This window comes from Sander vitreus, chromosome 24, assembly GCF_031162955.1.
Source record: "Sander vitreus isolate 19-12246 chromosome 24, sanVit1, whole genome shotgun sequence".
Taxonomy (NCBI): Eukaryota; Metazoa; Chordata; class Actinopteri; order Perciformes; family Percidae; genus Sander; species Sander vitreus.
Window position 1 is genome coordinate 15,318,281 of NC_135878.1, and position 19,295 is coordinate 15,337,575.

A 19,295-nucleotide genomic window follows, 5' to 3' on the forward strand; every position below is an offset into this window, starting at 1 on the left:
AACGGAGTGGAAATGGAAATATATATATATATATATATATATATATATATATATATATATATATATATATATATATATATATATATATATAAAAAATAAAAATAAATCCTTACATGATTGCGGGCCGGCGTGGACGCGCTCCAAGTTTCTCCCCCTTTTCTACACTAACACACACGCACACGCACACACATTCACATGGAGAAAGAGAGAGGAAAAAACACACTGTCGCCTGTTCTTCGCTCCGCGTCGAAGCCCGACATAGTTGGTTTCACTCAAAAAGAGAAGAGATGGAGAGAGAGAGAGAGGGGAAGCAAAGAGGAGCAAGAAGGGGGGGGAGAGAGAGAGAGAGAGAGAGAGAGAGAGAGAGAGAGAAAAAAAAACTTCACGTTCAACCCAGAAGATGCTCACGTTTGGCTCTCCTCAATTATCCCCTCCCGTGAAGATAGGTGGCGTGCGTTTCAGGGGGCTTCTTCTTCTGTGTTGCACGGCGAAGAAAAGGAGGTGGAAAGAAAAAAAAATGTCATTAGAAGAGGCGTAACACGTCAGTCCCTACCCAGGTTTGTTTCCTGGAGTGGGTGTAAGACATCAGTTGTAAACCTGCCCTAGCAGGAATAGCGGTCCCTCCCTCCCTCCCAAACTATTTCTAAGGCTTTATTTCTAAGGCTTTATTATCACCGGTGGAAAAGGATCCGCTCACCGACAACGCGCTGCAGTATCATCCCTCCTCGCGACTCCTATATCCAAGCAAGACACCTTCTTTAAAAACAAAAAAACGCAAGGTATGTTGCCTCCTCACTTTGGTTTATTTTTTTATTTTATTATTTCTGGCGTTTTTTCGGCGAAAATGTTGGACAATAAACTTCCGCGCGCCCCGCGTCAGAGTTGGAGCTTAACTTTGCCTTTACCTGCGCAGGTGGAATTAGGTGCGTTTGTTTTGAGCTTTTTTTTCTTCTTCTTTTTTCCTCTTTAATTTTTTTTTTTTTTACCTCCGTGATGCAGCGGCGTCCTGTGGGTTCCTGACAGCCGGGGAAAATGTGCCTTTTTGCGGGGAGTTTGGCGCTGCACAACACCGCTATCCTTGGGAGGAAAAAAAGGACGATATGCATCCCGGTTTTTCCTTCTTTAGTCTCTTCAGCTTGTATTATATATATGTACATGATATATATATATATATATCATTGAGCTAAACGTCCAAGATACCTAAACAAACCGAAACCTTCTTGTCAATATTCACTTAATCCTAATAACGGTATTTGCGCTGATAAATGGGCTGGCGATCCGAACATCCACACACACACACACACACACACACACACACACACAGGCGATTTGAACCTTATCGCTTTTGTTTATGCGCCATTTGTGCCTTTTAAGATTTTATTTGTTTCCAACCTTACAGTCCGGAGTCATTTGGCACATTTGAACAATTATTCCCCATCTGTTATTTATTAACTGTCGACAAGGAGGGCTTCGGATTCAGTTTATTAAAAAAAAAAAAAAAAAGAAGCTAGAAGTGCAATTCTGTCAGGCGAAACCCAAGTGTTTATTGAAGTTCTATGACTTTGAATGAGACCACAGCAGCGGAGGCTTTATTCCAAAAGCTGTTCGAGGCTCGACAGTCTCGCTTGTTTGCCGTCCATAACGTGTAAGCTCCGGATTTGACCCTACAAAAAATATGACAGAAATGTGATTTAGGCTATTAACCTGTTTCGACCTTCGGTTTTTTCAAACCCCGGACTGAAAACGCCACACACAACAAAAACGCGAACAAATCCTGCAAGTGGACATTTGAATGGAAATAGACCAAGTAGGCTTGAAAAGATGGATTTTATTAAAGAGTGAAGCCAAATACAAACCCGGCTTGTGAAACTTTTCTGAATGAAATAGCCTAACAATGGATGCTTTCGCGTCAGTCTTCACTGGCAAAAAAAGGAATTGTGGTTTTTCGCCTAATAAGAGAAATTACAATTCCCTTCATCCTGCTGCCGTTCGCTTTGCTCTTTAATGTCTGAAAATCCAAATTAGATGGACATGGATGCCCTCGCCGCTGCTTCTCATACTTTCACCCATCCACGGCTCTTTTTTTTCCTTTTTCTTTTTCTGTTTTACAATCTGTCGCTCCATCCAAGTTCCATTTGCTGTTTCTTGTCACGCGTTCGGCGCAAGTGGATCTCCTCGCTAATATCCACATTGTTGGTGTTGCTGTGTGTGTGTGTGTTTCCCGTCAGATATCAAGCTGAAATCAAGGAATCGAGTCCATGCGAGCTGCCATCTGATCCCCCCCCCCACACACACATACACTTATCAATGAAGCAAGAGATCATGGCGGATGGCCCCAGGTGTAAGAGGCGAAAACAAGCCAACCCGAGACGGAAAAACGGTAAGAAAATCACGGGAGAGGGAGACAAACCAAGCTGTCGGTCTGGGGGTGGAGGATGTGGGGGGTCGGGGGGTGGAGGGGAGGTCGATATCTTTGGATGTACGCCTGGGTTTGATGGCTTCCACTGCGGTTCGGGGTGTGTGTGAAGGTCCGCCGCGGCTGGTGCGCATATCTGCCTTTGGACCCTTTTTACGCAGGGAGAAAGGGGACCGCTATCCGGGGGACAAACTGTGCCTAGATGCTTCGCATGTTGCAGCCCCAACTCGAGCATTTTGGAATCTTAAAAAAAAGAGTTATAATAGTGGTTTTAAAATGTGTGTTGTCAGTGGGGTTTATTTTAGTGAAGGGTTTGCGAAGAGGTTAGTAGTGAACTTGTAGATGTTTTTGAAAGTTGGAAGCGTAGCGGTGCCGGCTGGTTTCTTGCCGGGACAAAATCCGCCATGGGGTGTGTGTGTGTGTGTGTGTGTGTGTGTGGGGGGGGCGACTGAGTGCATGTGGAATGGTCACTCAGACCCTTGCTGGCCGGAGCTGGCTCGGTGTACATAAGTCCAATCTTGTGACTATGAGTTTTGATTTTGATCCGTGCGTTAGCCGTGCTGTTTTTCTCTCTTCATATAGGCCTGTACATCACCTCCATAAGACACATTTTCAAGTGATTTGTCCCCCCCATATTGTCGCTGTTTTCCGGGACAAGCTGAGTGGGTGAAATAATTCACAGGGGGGAAGGCATTCTGTTGTTTTGCTTGCCTTTTGCCACTAAGTTTATAGGCAGTGGAGGCATCATATAGGCTTCATGTATAAATAGGATGACATGTCCAATAAATGCTGGACATTAATTGGGTCTGGACTGGAGTGCAGAAGGTGGAGATTTGTAGGGTTTTCTCTCTCCATTTGACTGCACTGTTTCCCACAAGAAAGAGGCAAATCTGCAGTGACATTTCCTGGCCCCGTTATTCCTGATTATTGCATATAACACAGGCTAACTGAAGCTGTGTGTGTGTGTGTGTGTGTGTGTGTGTGTGTGTGTGTGTGTGTGCGTGTGTGTGTATGTGTGTGTGTGTGTGTGTGCGTGTGTGTGTATGTGTGTGTGTGTGTGTGTGTGTGTGTGTGCGCGTGCATGCAGTGATTCAGCTGCTCAGACTATAGGTTTTCATTTGCTTACTTCACAACTGTTTTTTTTTTTTTACTCTCTGCCCCCACAGGTTATTTATCTAGATCAGATTTCATTTATTGATTGCATACAATCAATAGCAGACAAGCATTTTGTTCCACACTAAATAGAACGGGAGCATAACAGTGGAGCCGGAGCATATATTTTTTTGCTCCAATTTTTACTGCTACATTTGCAGTATTCATACTTAAAGGGGAAAATACAATAATAAGACACATTTAGAGATATGACAGCCTGTTTAGCTGTGGCCACCTGTTTTGTAATGTGGTTTTTTGGGGGGGGGGGTTGAGTGGGAGAAAACCTGTCTTGGCTTTTATGTACCAAACGGCAGCATTTGGTAAAATAATATTAGCAAAGCAAATATAATTTTCACACCTTTAAAACCTGACAAGAGACGGCGAGCTTTGGCAGTGTGCGAGGAATATTTTTATCTCCCTATACAAATGTCTCACCTGGTTATAATGTGCATCATTTAAAAGAGATATGATTATTCTAGTTTTTTTTTAAATTGTGAGATTTGAGTCCCCCCTTTTTCTTTCTCTTTTTCTTTCATAACAACTAGCTCTGTCTGATGACCCCCCTACTTCCCTCCTCTCCTCACCCCCCCTACCCCCCTACCCCCCATCCTCCCCCCCCCTGGGAATGCAGAGGCTTATTGAGGCTTGGCCACTCTCTCTCTCTCTCTCTGCCTGTCTCTCTGTCCTCTTCCTGCCTGGCTCTGTGGAGGGATGGCAGGGCAGGGGCGAAAGTGAGCGTCGGCCGGCCGGCCGGCAAAACAGACCATCATTCCTCCAGCAGGAACTAACAAAAAAAACCCGCCTCCAATGCACCAAAAAATGCAGCGCACGCAGACCCAGTTTATCAAACAATTTGAGCCAGATGGAGGGCGGATGCACCCAGACTCCCTCATCCTTCCCTTAACCAACAAATCAGATGAATATACACAAATATGAAAATCGGTACAATTACAGCTTAATTTCTCCGATTGGCTCTTCTGTGTGTGTGTGTGTGTGTGTGTGTGTGTGTGTAAGCCAGCATGCTTAGATGTAAATTATAATTTGCGTGCCACCTGTAATTATTTCTCTTTAAAAAAAAAAAAAAATTGTTTCACGTGTGGTTTAGTTTTTATATTTTAATTAAGCAATTGTGGCTCAGTGTTGCTATATTTTGATATCTGATACAATTGTTCATTTGATGCACCCTCACAGATAGAATAACTGGAATTGTTCGGATCATTTCTCTCTCTTTTTTTTTTCCAAAATGGAAGGAGCATTTTCAGCATTTGTGCCAATTAGTATTAATGAGGCGTTTGCTCACTAAGTTGTCGAACCAATGACATTCTCATCCAGATGACTGTTGGCCTTCAGGGTTGGAGGTGCTACAGTAGCTTTGGCTCACTCAGTGCCAAGCCTGTCGCGTGGTATTTAAACCACAGTTCATGACTTATCCCCCTCCCCATCCCCATCCCAACCTCCTGCACACCGCCGCTGTGAAGCCTGTCTTCCAGCTGATAGACTCTGATATGGCAGCGACAAAAAAATTCAAAAGCAACAAAAACCTGAGAAATTACATGTGTTATCATCCCCATTTCCCCCCGCTGTCAAACCCCGCTATAAAAAACCCTTCTCCTCTCCTGGTGTGAAACTTGATCTCGGCAGCGTGAAGTGTTTGAGAGTTTGGCCCTCGCCAGGTGTTGGCTTGTCACATCCAGCTGTGAGCGCCTAACAGGAAAAAAAGCACTCGCACACCTGTCCTTTATTTTTGTATTGCTCAACCAGCACACGCATCGAAAACATGCCCCTTTTTTAGAAGGGGGGGGGGGGGAGAAAAAAACCCGACTGCTTTGTAATCATGTTGTTTTCTGATTTGGATGTTACGCAGACTCTTTGCATCAAACTGTGGCGGCTTTTGTCTGACAAAAGAAAAAGATGGAAGAAGGAAATACAGATGTTTGGTTAAATTGTTGGATTTGCAGCAGGTTTTGTTTTCTTTCTTCGTACCCCGGATGACATCTCATTGTCGGGACATACCCTCGGTAAATGCACCGATTACATAATCGGAAGCAGCAGCAGCAGAAGTAGAAGCAAAGCAAAAAAAAGCAAAGACGAGGCCAGTCCGTCCGTCCCCCCTCTCTCTCTTTCTCTATCTCTCTCTGCTGCAGCTGGAGTTTGATATAATAAGTCTGAATGTGGTTATCACAGATTCACGCTTCATGGAAAAATAGGGGGAAAGGGTGTTTGTATGTAAGTGTGTGTGTGTGGGGGGGGGGCTTGCTTTCAGTCTCAGACAATGCCAGATTTCTGCCAGTCTAAACAATTTGTCCATCTCTATTATTCTTCTGCCTTTTAAAAAAAAAAAAAAGTTGTATTTGCAGCTAACACGGTAGAGAATAAGGGGAGTGGGGGGGGGAAGAAAAGGTGCTCCCTTTCTTCCTCTTCGCCTTCTTCTCTAACCCCCCCCCCTCATCTTTCCTGCCATGTCCCATCTACCAACCTCCCTCCCTCCCTTTCTGCTTCTTCTCCTAGATTTTCCCTCTATCAAGGTAGGGGCAACTTTTTTTGCCATCGTCACAGAGCAAAGGGGGGAATGGGTTGGGAGGGGTGGGGGTGGGTGTGGGGGGGCTGGTAAAGAAGGAAGAAGAGAAGAGGAGGGCAGGTTTCGCAGGGTGCTCGCGGACAATTGATTGTCAGTGGTAATGTGTTTCATTTACATGTTTATACCGTCAATAGGGGCGGGGGGGGGGGTCGTCCGCCGCGCCATTCACTATATTCCCATACGGGTTGGCAATTGTGTGGAGCAGCCAAAAGCAGACACCTTGCACTCCTGATGGCTTTTTTTTCTTCTTCTGTAGGGAAGAAGCTGAGGAGAAAGTGTTTTTTGCAGTGCATTCATGTTTAAGGGAAATGAAGGATTATTTTGTTTAAGCAAGTGAAATAATTACTGTGAGATATTATAGGCGTCTGAGTCTGCAGCAGGGGGGGGGTGTCGTGGTGAACAGACCCCGCTGATAGCCGGTGGATGAATCTTCCTGGGGTATTTTTATTTTTTTTATAACGTCGGCCCTGTGCTTGAATCCTAATAGACACATTTCCAATTACCCCCCATGTAAAATGGCTAGTAGGTTTTCCCTCAATGCAGGCTAATAAGGAGGCATATTTGTCCTGTCACAACTACACATTGCACTTTGGCGTGCTGCGTGAGGCCTTATTATTTTAGTTCTGGAGCGTACGGTAGCTTTTTTGCATCACTCTATTTTTTTTTTTTTTTCTCCCTCTCCCTCGGCTGCAGTCGTCACGAGCTAAATATATCCATCTGTTCAAAGTGTGTGAGTCAAGTGTATATAGCCAAGCACATAAAAATGAATGGACTTCCCTTACGAGATCGTTGTGATTTCAAGCATAGCGTCGGTATATACAGTAGGAGCAAAAGGATGTTCCCTTTGGGTAGCACTGTCGTTCCTGAAAGGAAAGGGGAAGCTTTTTTATTTATTTAATTTTTTCTACAGGACCCGCAGTATTTACAGTTACTGTAATTCACACGATTTGATTTCATTTGATTGTGTGTCTGTGTGTGTGTGTGTGTGTGTGTGTGTGTGTGTGTCACAGAGATGCAGTCGTCGCAGTGTGATATCTTTCGGCTTTCAAGCTGATACGTTATTCAACAAATCCTCTAATATGTGCTTTCCACAAGGAATTAAATCAGGAATGTAGCTCAGCAACAGCTCCACACACACACACACACACACACACACACACACACACACACACACACACACACACACACACACACAACACACACACAACACACACACAACACACATGCATAGTTTTTTTTTTCCACGCTTTGATAAGGCAGATAAAAGCAAATAGCATGGCTTGTGGCTGTACACCCCCCCCCCTTCAACACACACACACACACACACACACACCAAAAAAAAGAAAACTAATGATCATCCTGGACACTGGACAGAAAACTTTCATCCATCCCTCCTTCTCTTCCCAAAAAAATATTTTTGACACATATTCTCCTCTTTTTTTTAAATTTTTTTTATTATTCCGTCTTTTTATTTTTATTTTTTCATTCTTCCTTCCTCGACTGCCCTGCTTGTGTGAAGATATTTTCTTCGCCTGGCGGCCAGAGAACACTCTCTCGGAGGCACCGCGAGCCCCGGACCCCTGACACCGCGGGTCTTTGGAATGCCTTAGGTACCATTTCACTTTCGCTCACATCAATGCTGACCTGAATGCCTTTCATATCTGATCCGCCGTGTCTCTCCTGGTAAACATCCCCCGGGGGGGGGAACAAAGAAAGGAGCTCCTCTTCTTCTTCTTCTTCTTCTTCTTCTTCTTCTCCCTCTTAATCACAATTCAGCCCCTTTCGCCGCCAGCAGCAGGGCTACACATTTGCATTCAGCATCAGAAAAAAGGGCCTGAGATGAAAAGGGGGGCGGAAAAAAAAAAGAAGAGCAGGAGAGGAGAGGAGAAAAAAAAGAAGAGGAAGGGAGAAAAAAATCGAGAGAGAGAGAGAGAGAGAGAGAGGCAGAAAAGGGTGGGTGGGTGGGTGGGTGGTGGAGAGAAATAACTAGGGTGTTTGTGGTTGTTTGTTGGTCGTCCCCTGGTTACAAGCCTTTTATAGCCTCCCTTCTCTAGCAGGGACCCAGCGCGCCCCTGACAGACAGATAGTGTTACGAGATGGCATGCCCACACTATTCGTGGCCACTCACACTTAAGAAGAAGAAGAGGAAGAGGAAGAAAATCCTGGCTGCGACCGATTGGATTGTGCATAAAGAAGGCGATCAGAGTCAGGAGCGGGTGTCTTCACCATGCCTCCCAAACTTCTTTAGTAGATTTCAATGTCAAAAAAAAACAAAAAAAACGCTAATTTGCCAGCACACTTTTGTGCTGCTCTTTTTGGAAGAGGTGTTTTTTGCCATGTTTTTTTTTTGCGTTGGAAGTGAGCCTTTCCTGAATTCTTTAATACACTACTTTTATGAGAAAAATAATTTTAAAAAACCATCACACATCCCCTTATGTAAACATACACAATGCAGTTTATGTGTCGCTTTATCATAGTGATTAGCAATGATATCTTTATCATCCCATTCCCAGGCTGGATGTATGCAAATCTTAAGCAAAGATGGGGGAGATGGAAGAGGGGGGGGGGGGGGGGGTACCTCAGCTCTTTAAATGGCATCATGTGAGATGGATTCCAGTTTTCTTTATTCCCCTTTCTCTTTCTTTTTCCTCTCCCTGAACTTTTTTCGTTTTCTTTTTGGTTAAGAAGAAGGATTATCGGTACACCTTCCCTCCCTCCCTCCCTCCCTCCCTCCCTTCCTCCTCCTGGCCAAGCTGCGCAGGATTTAGGCAGATTTACTTCAGCAAACACCTTTGGACACTGGGGGGAAAGAAGGAGTCTGTTTGCAAAAGGGGCCTTTTGTTCTGAGAGGTTCTGGATAATGCCTTACCAGGCAGCCATGATATTAACCCGTGCTTTGGAGAAATCGGGTGGTGGTGTTGGGGGGGTGTTAACTCTTTGTGTGACAACTCTTTGCTGCTTGTACGTCCCCTCTGTGGCCATCCCCCAAACCTGCTTTGAGCTGCATTGCTTGTGCTTGGGTTTTCAGTGTTCTTTTGGTAACTCCAAATTCTTGGGATTTTTTTGCGATGGGACATGTTGGTTTGGAAAAGCAAAAACGGCAGCAAGTAACAGTGCATTTTGGGGGGATGCACACACACACACACACACACACAAAAACACACACACACACTGAGCAACTGCCAAGAACGATGAAAGCGAGAGCGGTGGCTGGGATCCGTTGCCTGACTAACACGAGGCATGAATCAGCCAATAGTGAGCCAACTCTGCCCCTGTGACTCCCCTTTATGTTTAAACGGCAATAATGATGTATCGTCCAAAACAACGTGGTGACACAGGCTGCATTTAACCTTAATCTTTTGCATTTTTTTTATATGCATCATAAAAAAAGCCGTGCTTAAGTCACAGTTTTTACTGCACGGCGGCTGAACTGTATCTGAACTGCTTCATCCCCAGAAGGAATTGCCTCAGAAAAAAAAAAATCTGGTTTTGCTTGCCTTTTTTAGCCGGCGGAAACTAAAGCGAGTCCTTTGCTGTATCTACTTGAGATATTTAAGTTGTTGAGTTAAATGAAGCTAATTTGGCTCTGCTGCGGTCAAGGATGAGTGTAGTTCTTGGGCCTGTTGCTGAGTCATATGTATGAGCAGTGTTGGAAAAATAGGCCGAGAGCCGTCTCGGTGACACGGCGGTTGTCAGAAGTCAGCTCGGACACACATCGCGTGAAAGAGGCAGAGATGGAGAGTGATGGAGCAAAGGTGACAGACTTAAAGGTGTTTCTGGGGGCGGCGTTCTGCCTGTCAAGCTCTGACCCACCTTCCTCCATCCCTTCTTTCTCTCAGGATTTGACAGGTCGTATCACCCCCCCCCCCCCCCACCCTTCCTGTGATGTACGCCTGTTCTGCGACACGCTACTCTAAGTAAAGTTTCAGTGCAGTCAGATGTCTTTCTCCTGCTTCCCTGACTTTATTTCATGCCTTCTTGCTTGTTTTCTCTTTTCTTTTTTTTTTCTCTTCCTCTTCCCGAGTCTCATCCCCTTGTTTTCTCTTGTTTTTCTTCCTTCACTCCTTGCGATTTGACAAAAAGCAAACACCGAAATTGAAACTTCAGTGGTCCGGCAAATAATTGCATGCATTTGGACTTTTTTCATTTACGTGTGTACACTCTTTACCCTAAGCTGGCATGTTTTATGCATTGCGTAGGAGGGGAAAATGCATTTTTTGAAATATCATGCCTCATTTGAGTCTTTCTCAAGTGAAAATGCAAAGTCTTTATTTGGCCCATCCGTTCCGTCTCGTCCTGCTGTTTGCACTTATTCAGTCGCTGCGCCGCATCTCGCCTGTGATTTTTCAACATTTTCCACGCGTCGACTTTTCCCATTTGCGAGGGAGTCTGGGCGCGACAGACGACAGGTTGCTGAGCAGGTGTAAACTAACATTCAGATTTCATAATCAAATGGCAGGGGGAGGGGGGGCAAAAAACAACTTTTAAAACACCTTCTTTTTCCTAACAATGGTATATGTGTGCATGTGCATCCTCGTCTGCTGGAAGAGCAGTTTGGATGGCAACAAATTAAATGTAGCTTTAATCCAAGCTTACCTTGTTGGATTTTTCCTTTTGCAGTGTGCAGCTTCACTTTCAGGAAGCATGTTTTCATGATTTCACCATGTTTTATTTTGGGTTCGTAGACCTTCATGCCTTTTTTGAAGGAATTTGTGTTAACATGTACCACTCTTTTTGTGTATAAATCGCCATCGTTATTTTTCATGTTCTCTGCACTTCAGAGAATTCAGTCATATTGATCGCAGCAGGGAAAGACCCGTCAAGTCTGATGAAGTGCTTTTAACAAACAGGATTGTGTCTCAATAGAGCAACTAAGGAACAGATATAGATTAAATCAAAAGAACAAACACATCACAGCTGGTTTCACGCTTGCGTGTGAATGCATTCCTGCTCTGTGTGTGTGTGTGTGTGTGTGTGTGTGTGTGTGTGAGACTTATCACTGCCGTCAACTGTAAAGCAGGGCACAGCTTCATGATGTTTCATAGGAAAAGGAGGAAAAAAGTAATCACCTCTATTGCCCATTAAAATGATTCTTTCCCCCCCACCCCCTTCATTTCTTTTCTCATTTTTTTGCGGCAGCTGCTTCAGAGATGACACCTTTGTACAAACAAGTGTTGAAAGCAGCCTCCAGTTTTTCTGCTCTGATGTTGGCGTTGCTGAGCTGCAAGCGCCACTTGCTGCCACATGTGTGCACACACGCACATTTAGGGGAAACACACACACACACACACTCTCTTTGATGTATTTTTGATTGTCGGGTTGGAAGAGCTCTTCTGGCAAGGTCACGGCCAACGTGGAACAATCAATAACAGATCAGCAGATTAAGGCATGGTGACATCTGGAAATCTAGGCCCTCTTTTCCACACACGCCTCAACCCATTTTGCAGCACACCGTCCTTACCTTTTAATTCTGGATAATAGAACATGCTATTTGATCAGGGCTCGCTTTTCCTACCGCACTTCATTATTCAGAAGGTGTCCCGCTTCTCCGCCACCTAAGTGCACCCCTTTCTCGTTACCTTTTTCCTTTTTTTTTGTCTAACGAGGACTTGTCTGCTTTCGTTTGTGCCCCGCTCATCTCCCCCCCCCCCCTGCATCTCAACGAAGAAGGAAGTAGGTTCAGATGCGTTACCTCAATTTAATTGCAGCCGATTGCTGAGCGAGATCAGGGACAAAAATTAAGGTCATTTTGCGGTTGTACAAATTTCGCTCACTTCTAACGTTTTTCTTCCGTCTCGGCCCGTTGATCAAGCGCCTTCTTAACCGGAGGTTGCAGCATAAAAGAGGAAATGGTCAGAAACTGAACTCTGGCACCCTATTCGTTGTTATTCAAACATACATTTAACCTTTGGCAAGAGTGAGTCAAGGAGAACTGAAACAAGGAGGGAGGGTGGAGGGGGGGGGGGGGGGCACATCTTCCCCTTTAAATGTCATCTGCAGTGCAGTCGGTGGACATGTGTAGCAGAGTCGGCCCTGTTAAAAAGAAGTCTGAGAGGTGAATTCACGCGTTAATGGGTTCTGACTAGAGAGGGAGCACCCCCGCTCCCGAACGCCTCGTGTCCCATCGCTGTCAAACGCGAATGTCAAACAAACACCTCCTCAGGTAGCGGGGTGGGGTTGGGGGGGGTAATCACACCAACAGGCCTGTCCTCAGCCTTTCTGACACGCGAACAATCGGGGGGGCTGAGGCTGCAGCGGAGACGTGCTTTTCCGTGGTGTCAGTCTGCGGTTTTGGGTGTGGATTTTAAAGGCGACGCGGTCAAGTCCGCAGGTCAAAGATTTAAGGGAAGTGTGTTTAATACGTGACAGGAAATGAATCATTGGGAGGACTGGTGGTTGGGGGTGTGGGGGGAGGGGGGGTTTAACAAGGGTTGAGCTCTGTGGTTGGAGTTTTTTGGTTTTGTGAGAAAGCAAGAATCCAGGATTTGGCTTTTGGTTTTGTACAAGGCATTGAAGATTTTCGGGGGGGATAGATCCACTTTTTTTTAAAGGCATGATGAGGTGATAAAAGTGAGGTTTGTGGCGGCGGTGGCTGTAGTTTGGCTATCGACGCCTCGTTTTTTGTGGTTGGGGGGGGTTAAAGATGAGTGATGGGACACAAGTTGTGGCTGAATTTGGTTCATGGCTCCTATTCAAGCTGCATCGCTGGAGAGAAAAAAGCCTTGGCTGCCGGACGGTTGGATGGGTATTTCCTGACCTAGAAACCTTGTGGGAAACGACAAAGATTGGGCCATTTATGGAGACTGGAGCTCAGATTTTGGCTGTGACTCAGCCCGAGACACAGCCTGGCCGTTAGTTTAGGTCAAGGCTTTATGACCCCGTGGGTTTGAGGTTGTTTTTTTATATCCCTGAGCTCTAAATGTCTAGTATATTCTTAGTGATTTTTTGGTTGTGGCCGTGTGTACTTCTCTGGGGAATTTGGTTTAAAGACAAAGATTAGAATTTGTTCTGTTGCAACATCAAAGCTTTCAGTTGGATGTCTAAAATGTAGACGTGAATAACTAGAGGGAGTTCTATTCTAGTCTAGAAAGTCCATACTGACAGACTTAGCTTATCATAACAGTCAAGTTTGTTCTCGGACCTTTTCTGCCTTGAAACTTTGCCTGTTTTTTGTGTCCCTCCAGTCCACCCTTTCCCTCAATCCATCCCGCCTGCCAGCCAGTCAGTCATCTAACCAGACAGCCCACTCTAATTACTTCTCCCCCACCCAAGGGAAGCTACTTCCTTATCGCCTGGCCGTCTTGCTCTGGCATTCCTGAGATAAATTCCCCACCACTTTGTTATTCTTACTTCTTAGGGGTATTGGAATTAGCATGTCCATCAAAGCAAAACATTGTACTCTGCCTTCTTTCTCACACCCCTCCCTTTTACGACCTTATCAGTGGTCATACGTTACAGCCAGGCAATGGGACGTGCCCGCAGGCCGCCAGAGGTGCACAACGGACAGAGGTATCGAGCCGTGTGTCTGACACGAAAGACTCTGAGGGATGATGAAGCGATGCAAATGTGCAGCTTGTGGCGCTTCGCTGTAGTCTGGCCTTTTGGATGCGCAGGTACTTCAGGGCTGCGTGGCGAAGGATTCGTCAAATAGCACATGGTACAGGTAGCTGTAGCACGTGTCCTTTCATATTCAGTTTGTGTGCAATGAAAATGTATTAAAGCGCTCCAAAAGAGCTGTCATTTACACACAACAAGAGAGTTTCCCAACCTTTTAGCCCCTTCATTCCTGTTCAAACCAAGCATCCCTGGGTAAATAATCAGAGCTCCATTCATCCCTGCAAACCCCTCGTTTTTGCAGATATGTGGGTTGGATCGAGAACGAGCCCTTGCTTCCTTCCTTCCTTCCTTCCTTCCACTCCTCGCCGTATGTTTCCCTACATGGTTTATACCTCAACAGCAAGCAGACGCCGCCTTATAAACTGGCAATCACGGTATCCCTAATGTTATTACTTTTCATAATTAGTTACAGCAACACTCGTTCCACGACTGGCGGAAAGGAGTATTCCTTAGTAATTAAGGTAATGAAATATTCATTTATGCTACCTTTTTCAGCAGTCTCACAAATGAGCCAGCCATGCTTAATGTCCGCCCTGCCTCTGATTTTATTATGATGGCAGACTGGCACATCTGCAATTAGCACTCGCACTGACAGTTAGCGTTTTTGTGCGGGGCGGTAAGCAGAGGGAGGTGATGTGAAGCGGCGGAGGGTGGGTGCACACCCACTCCCCCCCTCCAACCCCCCAACCCCCACTAGACCCCACCCGTCCTCCTCCAGCACCCTCTACTCCGCTAATCTTGTCTTCTTTTGCCTTTTTTTCTGTGCGTTACCTTTATCTCATCCTCCCCTGACAGAGAGGTTACCTTTTCCCAACGGTGCGAAATCGACTTGACATAACTGTTCATCAGTTTCAGTCCCACCCCCTCCCCACCACCCTCATCCTTCCACCCTCCCTGCGACTCTCCACCTCACCCCCGAGGTAGTTTGCATCAAATCAGGCCCATTCAAGCTTCAAGTGGAAATTGGCAGGCCAGAACCCTGACAGTGGGGGAGACAAAGAGGGGTTGGGGCACAACTGGAGGCAGGCGAGTGTCAACACTAGACACCTGAACTACATCCAAGATGGTGATCGTAAAAGTCAAGTTTTGGGGTTAAGTGCTAATAAGGCCGTTTCAAATCGACCCTAATTCAACCAGAGAAGACACGGTTTTGCATGTTTTTTCCAGGTAGACTGAACCATATCAGCGGGAATATGACTGCCACTTTAGACTTTTTATCTTCTGCCAACATCTGTGGACTCCTTGACCGTGTTATTGCGACGTATGGGCCAAATCCCAAACTGCATCCTCACTATGTGGCAGCGTTGCCGATGAGCCATGACATGCAAGTTTCTGCTCACAAGAAAAATGTTTTTTCAGCGTATAAAGCATATTCAGCTAGAAGTGTCCTTTTTATTAGGAACTTACCATGAATGTGAATTACCAACTGGGGTGGAAGAGTAAGTTGAAGTCGTGTTTTTTGCGAGCCTTTAATTTTTTAGGGGGGCACCGGTCGGTGGAAGCGGCAGGGTTACGAGCAAGCATTTATGCCCCAGCGATGTGAAAATGGCTGACACTTGCAAACAGTCACACATGTTGGCCAGGCGAATGCACTTCTGCATACACATATGGACATGCACAATGTCACACACACACACACACACGCACACACACACACACACGCACACACACACGCACGCACGCACGCACGCACGCCTACAGTTCATGTCCAGATTTGCATATTTGAACACAAATGTACACCCAGACATACTCACATTTGCACACAAGCAGAAACACACTTAGCCCTATATATATCACACACAGATGTACACAGGCCCCACACACTCCACACACACTTCACACACATGCTAATTGGCAGACAGGCAGGTCACAGCAGACGCAGATGTGCTGTTTCTTTCTTTTTTTTTTTCTTTCCTCCCGAACCTCGTCGTGGCCCTCGGAGGGGAGGCAGATAAGGACTGTTGTGATGAAACTTTCAGTGAATCTCGCTGCTCCAGTTCTGTCGCCGCCACGTCACTAAGCTCAAAACGCTCCGTCCCCCCCCACCCCTCCACAGCTGCTATATATTCTTATTAAGGTTGAGTGGGGAGAGGTGTGTATCGTGTTTTTTGTTCATATCTGTTTCCCCCTTTTGACTGTCTGCAGGTCCATATTTCATTTTTTTTTATTTTTTTGCACCTTAAACAGCCCATAATAGTCTCTTTTTCTTCAATCCCTTTCTTTTTCTCCCTGTCACACCTTTTTTCTATGTTTTATCTTTTCTTTCCATGCTTCCGTTGTCTGCCTTCCGTCTCTTGTTACTTTTTACCTTTTGGCACTTACTTTGCCACCCTCTTATTTCCCCCTGCTTCTGTCTTTATCTTTCTCTTCCCTCTCAGCCTTCTATATTTCCTCCCTGTCTTATTCCTTCTCTCCTCCCTCCCCGCTCGTCCTGAGCTTTGCATGTGCTCTGATGGGCCTGATGGCCATTTCGACAGGGCAGCATTGAGGTAAAACGGTGTGACGGCAGAGTTTTTGTTAAGCCGAGAACAAAGGCTCAGAGATGCCGGGCCAAGCCATTGTCCCGCGCCCTATATTGGCTTTGCCACAGTTTTGCAGGATTTAATGCTCTGTTTACCTTCAGCCAATCGCCACTAATATTCAAAGAAGGAGCTTCTTCCTTTTTCAGACGCACCTCAGGATGATTTGAGATAGATCCATAAAAAAACAAGACTGCAGCTTTGTTCATAGAGGAGTGACTCAGAGCGAGGCAGGGGGACAAAGCTGTACCTTTTTAAAAGCCACACTTTTTCTTCCTGTGCTATTTAGAGAAAGAAAAACAAAAATAATCCTAAATTTGTAGGAATGAAATGGCAGCCAAGGCTTTGTTAGCAACAGTTTTGTTGCAATATACATAAGATGGGTATTTGAATTTGTAAATCTACAAAAATCACATATCCCATTTGATGTCAAACTACTTTTTGTGTTGTGCGTTAAAACTTCAGTCGATGCCACTTTAAGTGTTTTCTTTTTAAAGCTCGCACCGATCCAAATGGTTGGGTTCCAAACTGCAAAGACTTTAATAAAACCTCCTTCTCCCACACTTATGTTAAAGATGAGCGGACTGCAAAGCTCCCTCAGTCAGTGTCTGTCACTGTGACTGGGAGAGAGATATGAAGCAAGAGAGCATGAATAACACAGAGAGAGAAAGAGAGAGTGTGTGTGTGTGTGTGTGTGTGTGTGTGTGTGTGTGTGTGTGTGTGTGTGTGTGTGTGTGTGTCTGTGTCTGTTGGAGTTCCCCTGCATGGTCTTTGGACAAACTGAAAGCAGTGCTCTGTGGGATTAGAGAATGAGTGTTGCTGGGGGTTTGGCTGAGGGCGGAGGACAGAACATAGGAGGAGTTTTTTTTCTGCCCTATAGCAGACCCTTTTGCAGTGATCTCCATAGGCCTTCTATAGCAGAAGCCCACTGAAAAACAACACCGACTGGTTTTCCAAAAAGGGTGCAAAAATGCAAACATCCTCAAAAAAAACCCCCATCCTGATAGAATTTCTTGTATTGACATCGAAAGATTTTAAAGTCAACCTGGTTTTTGTCAGCCGAACATTTCCCAATGAACTCTTGAAAGATATAACTTAACGTTGCCAAATTCAACCAAGCTCAGTCTCCAAAATGGATAGGCTCGCTCTTTGAAAGTGAAAGTTGCAACTCGAAGCTAGCGTTAGCTTTTTACGGCGAACAAACCCCCCCCCCCCCATTTTTACGTTTTAGGGGAATGCAGGCACGTGTTGTTTTTACTGCGACAGTCACTCTGACATTAACATAAAAGCAAAGTTTCGGAGAACAAGGGGCAATAAACAGTCAAACGCACCGTCATCGAACCCAATGATATTTTCACGAGCACATAAAGATTATGAGTCCATTCCAGTAGCACCCATCTGTGCTTTCATTTGCGACTGTATGCTCAGTAGTTAAAGGGGGGGGCTGAGGGAAGGAAAGGGGCTGACTTTAATTTGGTTAAATAGTTTGTTAAGGTCAAAAGAGATAAGAAGAGTGTAACCCCCCCCTAACGACAAGCCCTAAAACCTCAGCATGATTGACATGCCAGGAGCTTGGCGACAGGGGGGAGAAAACAAAAGGCACTTCCTGCCAAAATCCTCTACTGTGGCGCTCTAGCGATTAACGGGTTAACTTAAATGAAACAATTTGTAAAACAGACAAACTCAGTCTATCCAAACCCCCTTTTTCTGGTGTGTGTGTGTGTGTGCGCGTGCAAAACAATTACAAAAAATTACAGTAGATATATAAAAAAAAACTGAACGGCGCCAGTATTTATGCAATCAACATAACGAAGAAACAAAACAATTTAATGTGGAAAAATCATCATTCATCTGCATTATAATTGCTTCCCTTTCACATCTACGGGGATGGTTAATTAAAATTGTGATTAAATGCGCCTGCACTGCCTAAGATGTCCCCCCCCCCACCCCCAAACAGGTGCTACAGAATTTAAGAGTAAAGAGAAAAAAGCTAATTAGCATTGGAAATTGAGAAATTGCCTGCAAGAATCAGTGTTAATTTCAGTCACTGATGAGGTAATTTATAAAAAGGGGGGGAGCGCCAAGGAGTCTGTGCAACACGAGAGATTGCAACACAGACTCCCCCACCGACCCCCCCTCCCTCCACATCCCTGCTTTCCCAGCGTGCAGGTGAAGCTGTTTAGAAAATATTGAGGCTATTTGGTATTCTGTCTTCGTTAGTGTCGCTTTCAGAGTTCATCTGTGGCCCCCACAACAGCTAGGATAAACACCCAAGGCTAAATAATGATATATATATAAGGGCCTCACACACACACACACACAGCTTTCCTTTCACAGAGATAAAAACAGGAATAGCACTTTGCAAGCGCCAAGACGAGGACTAAGGAAATGCATGTAAGGCAGAAGCGGAGGTTTATCCAGGTGTAAAAACAAACACGCGTCTGCTCTGCCGTCTGATGCATCTTCTGCTGTTGTTGGAGAAAAGCCACCCATCTGTGAAAAGACAAGAATAATAAAAAAAAAAACCGGACTCAACTTCCTCATCGAGAGCCTTTACCGATTTGGTTTGTTGCAGCTTTTCAGGGTCAAGCAGCTAGCTCTGCACACAAACGACAGTTGTAAACGTTTCACTTCATGTTAGGGAAAACACAACATCAAAACTGCAGCGGCGTGTTTTTTTTTTTTCCTCTTGGACTTGGATCGGAGCGGAACCCCGGCGCTCTGGATGTTGGCCGGCGTCCTCTGTTCCCCCCCGCTCAGAGTTTCCAGAAACTTCACAGATACTGCTGATCTCGAGCTCTCTCCCCTAGTAATTACCTGTCATTGTCCATCATCGTAGTCGGCCACGGAGAAATGTCAGGCCTGGAACAAGATGGAGCCCAACTGTTCCATCATTTTCTGAGCTTGGCATGCAAAATGGGTTGCTACTCGCTCTGAATCACCCACACCCCACAATAACATATCCATCTAATCTGTCTTGTTTATCCGTATCTTGAAATATTTAAGTTTTGCA

The 19,295-nt window shown here is 45.3% G+C and overlaps 1 protein-coding gene across 4 annotated transcripts in view; it reads left to right on the top strand.

Annotated features, from left to right (window-relative positions):
* The first annotated feature begins 438 nt into the window (after positions 1-438).
* Positions 439-19,295, top strand: part of zeb2b (zinc finger E-box binding homeobox 2b) — a 93,122-nt gene continuing 74,265 nt past the window's right edge. For 2 of the 4 annotated variants that reach the window (XM_078243840.1, XM_078243841.1), the window contains exons 1-2: positions 441-779; positions 2,229-2,380. In XM_078243840.1, the coding sequence (XP_078099966.1) occupies positions 2,308-2,380 (73 nt within the window). In that variant the 5' untranslated portion in view covers positions 441-779; positions 2,229-2,307. Of the gene's footprint in view, positions 780-2,228; positions 2,381-19,295 lie in introns of all 4 variants that reach the window. The other 2 variants (XM_078243837.1, XM_078243839.1) reach the window with 2 other exon arrangements.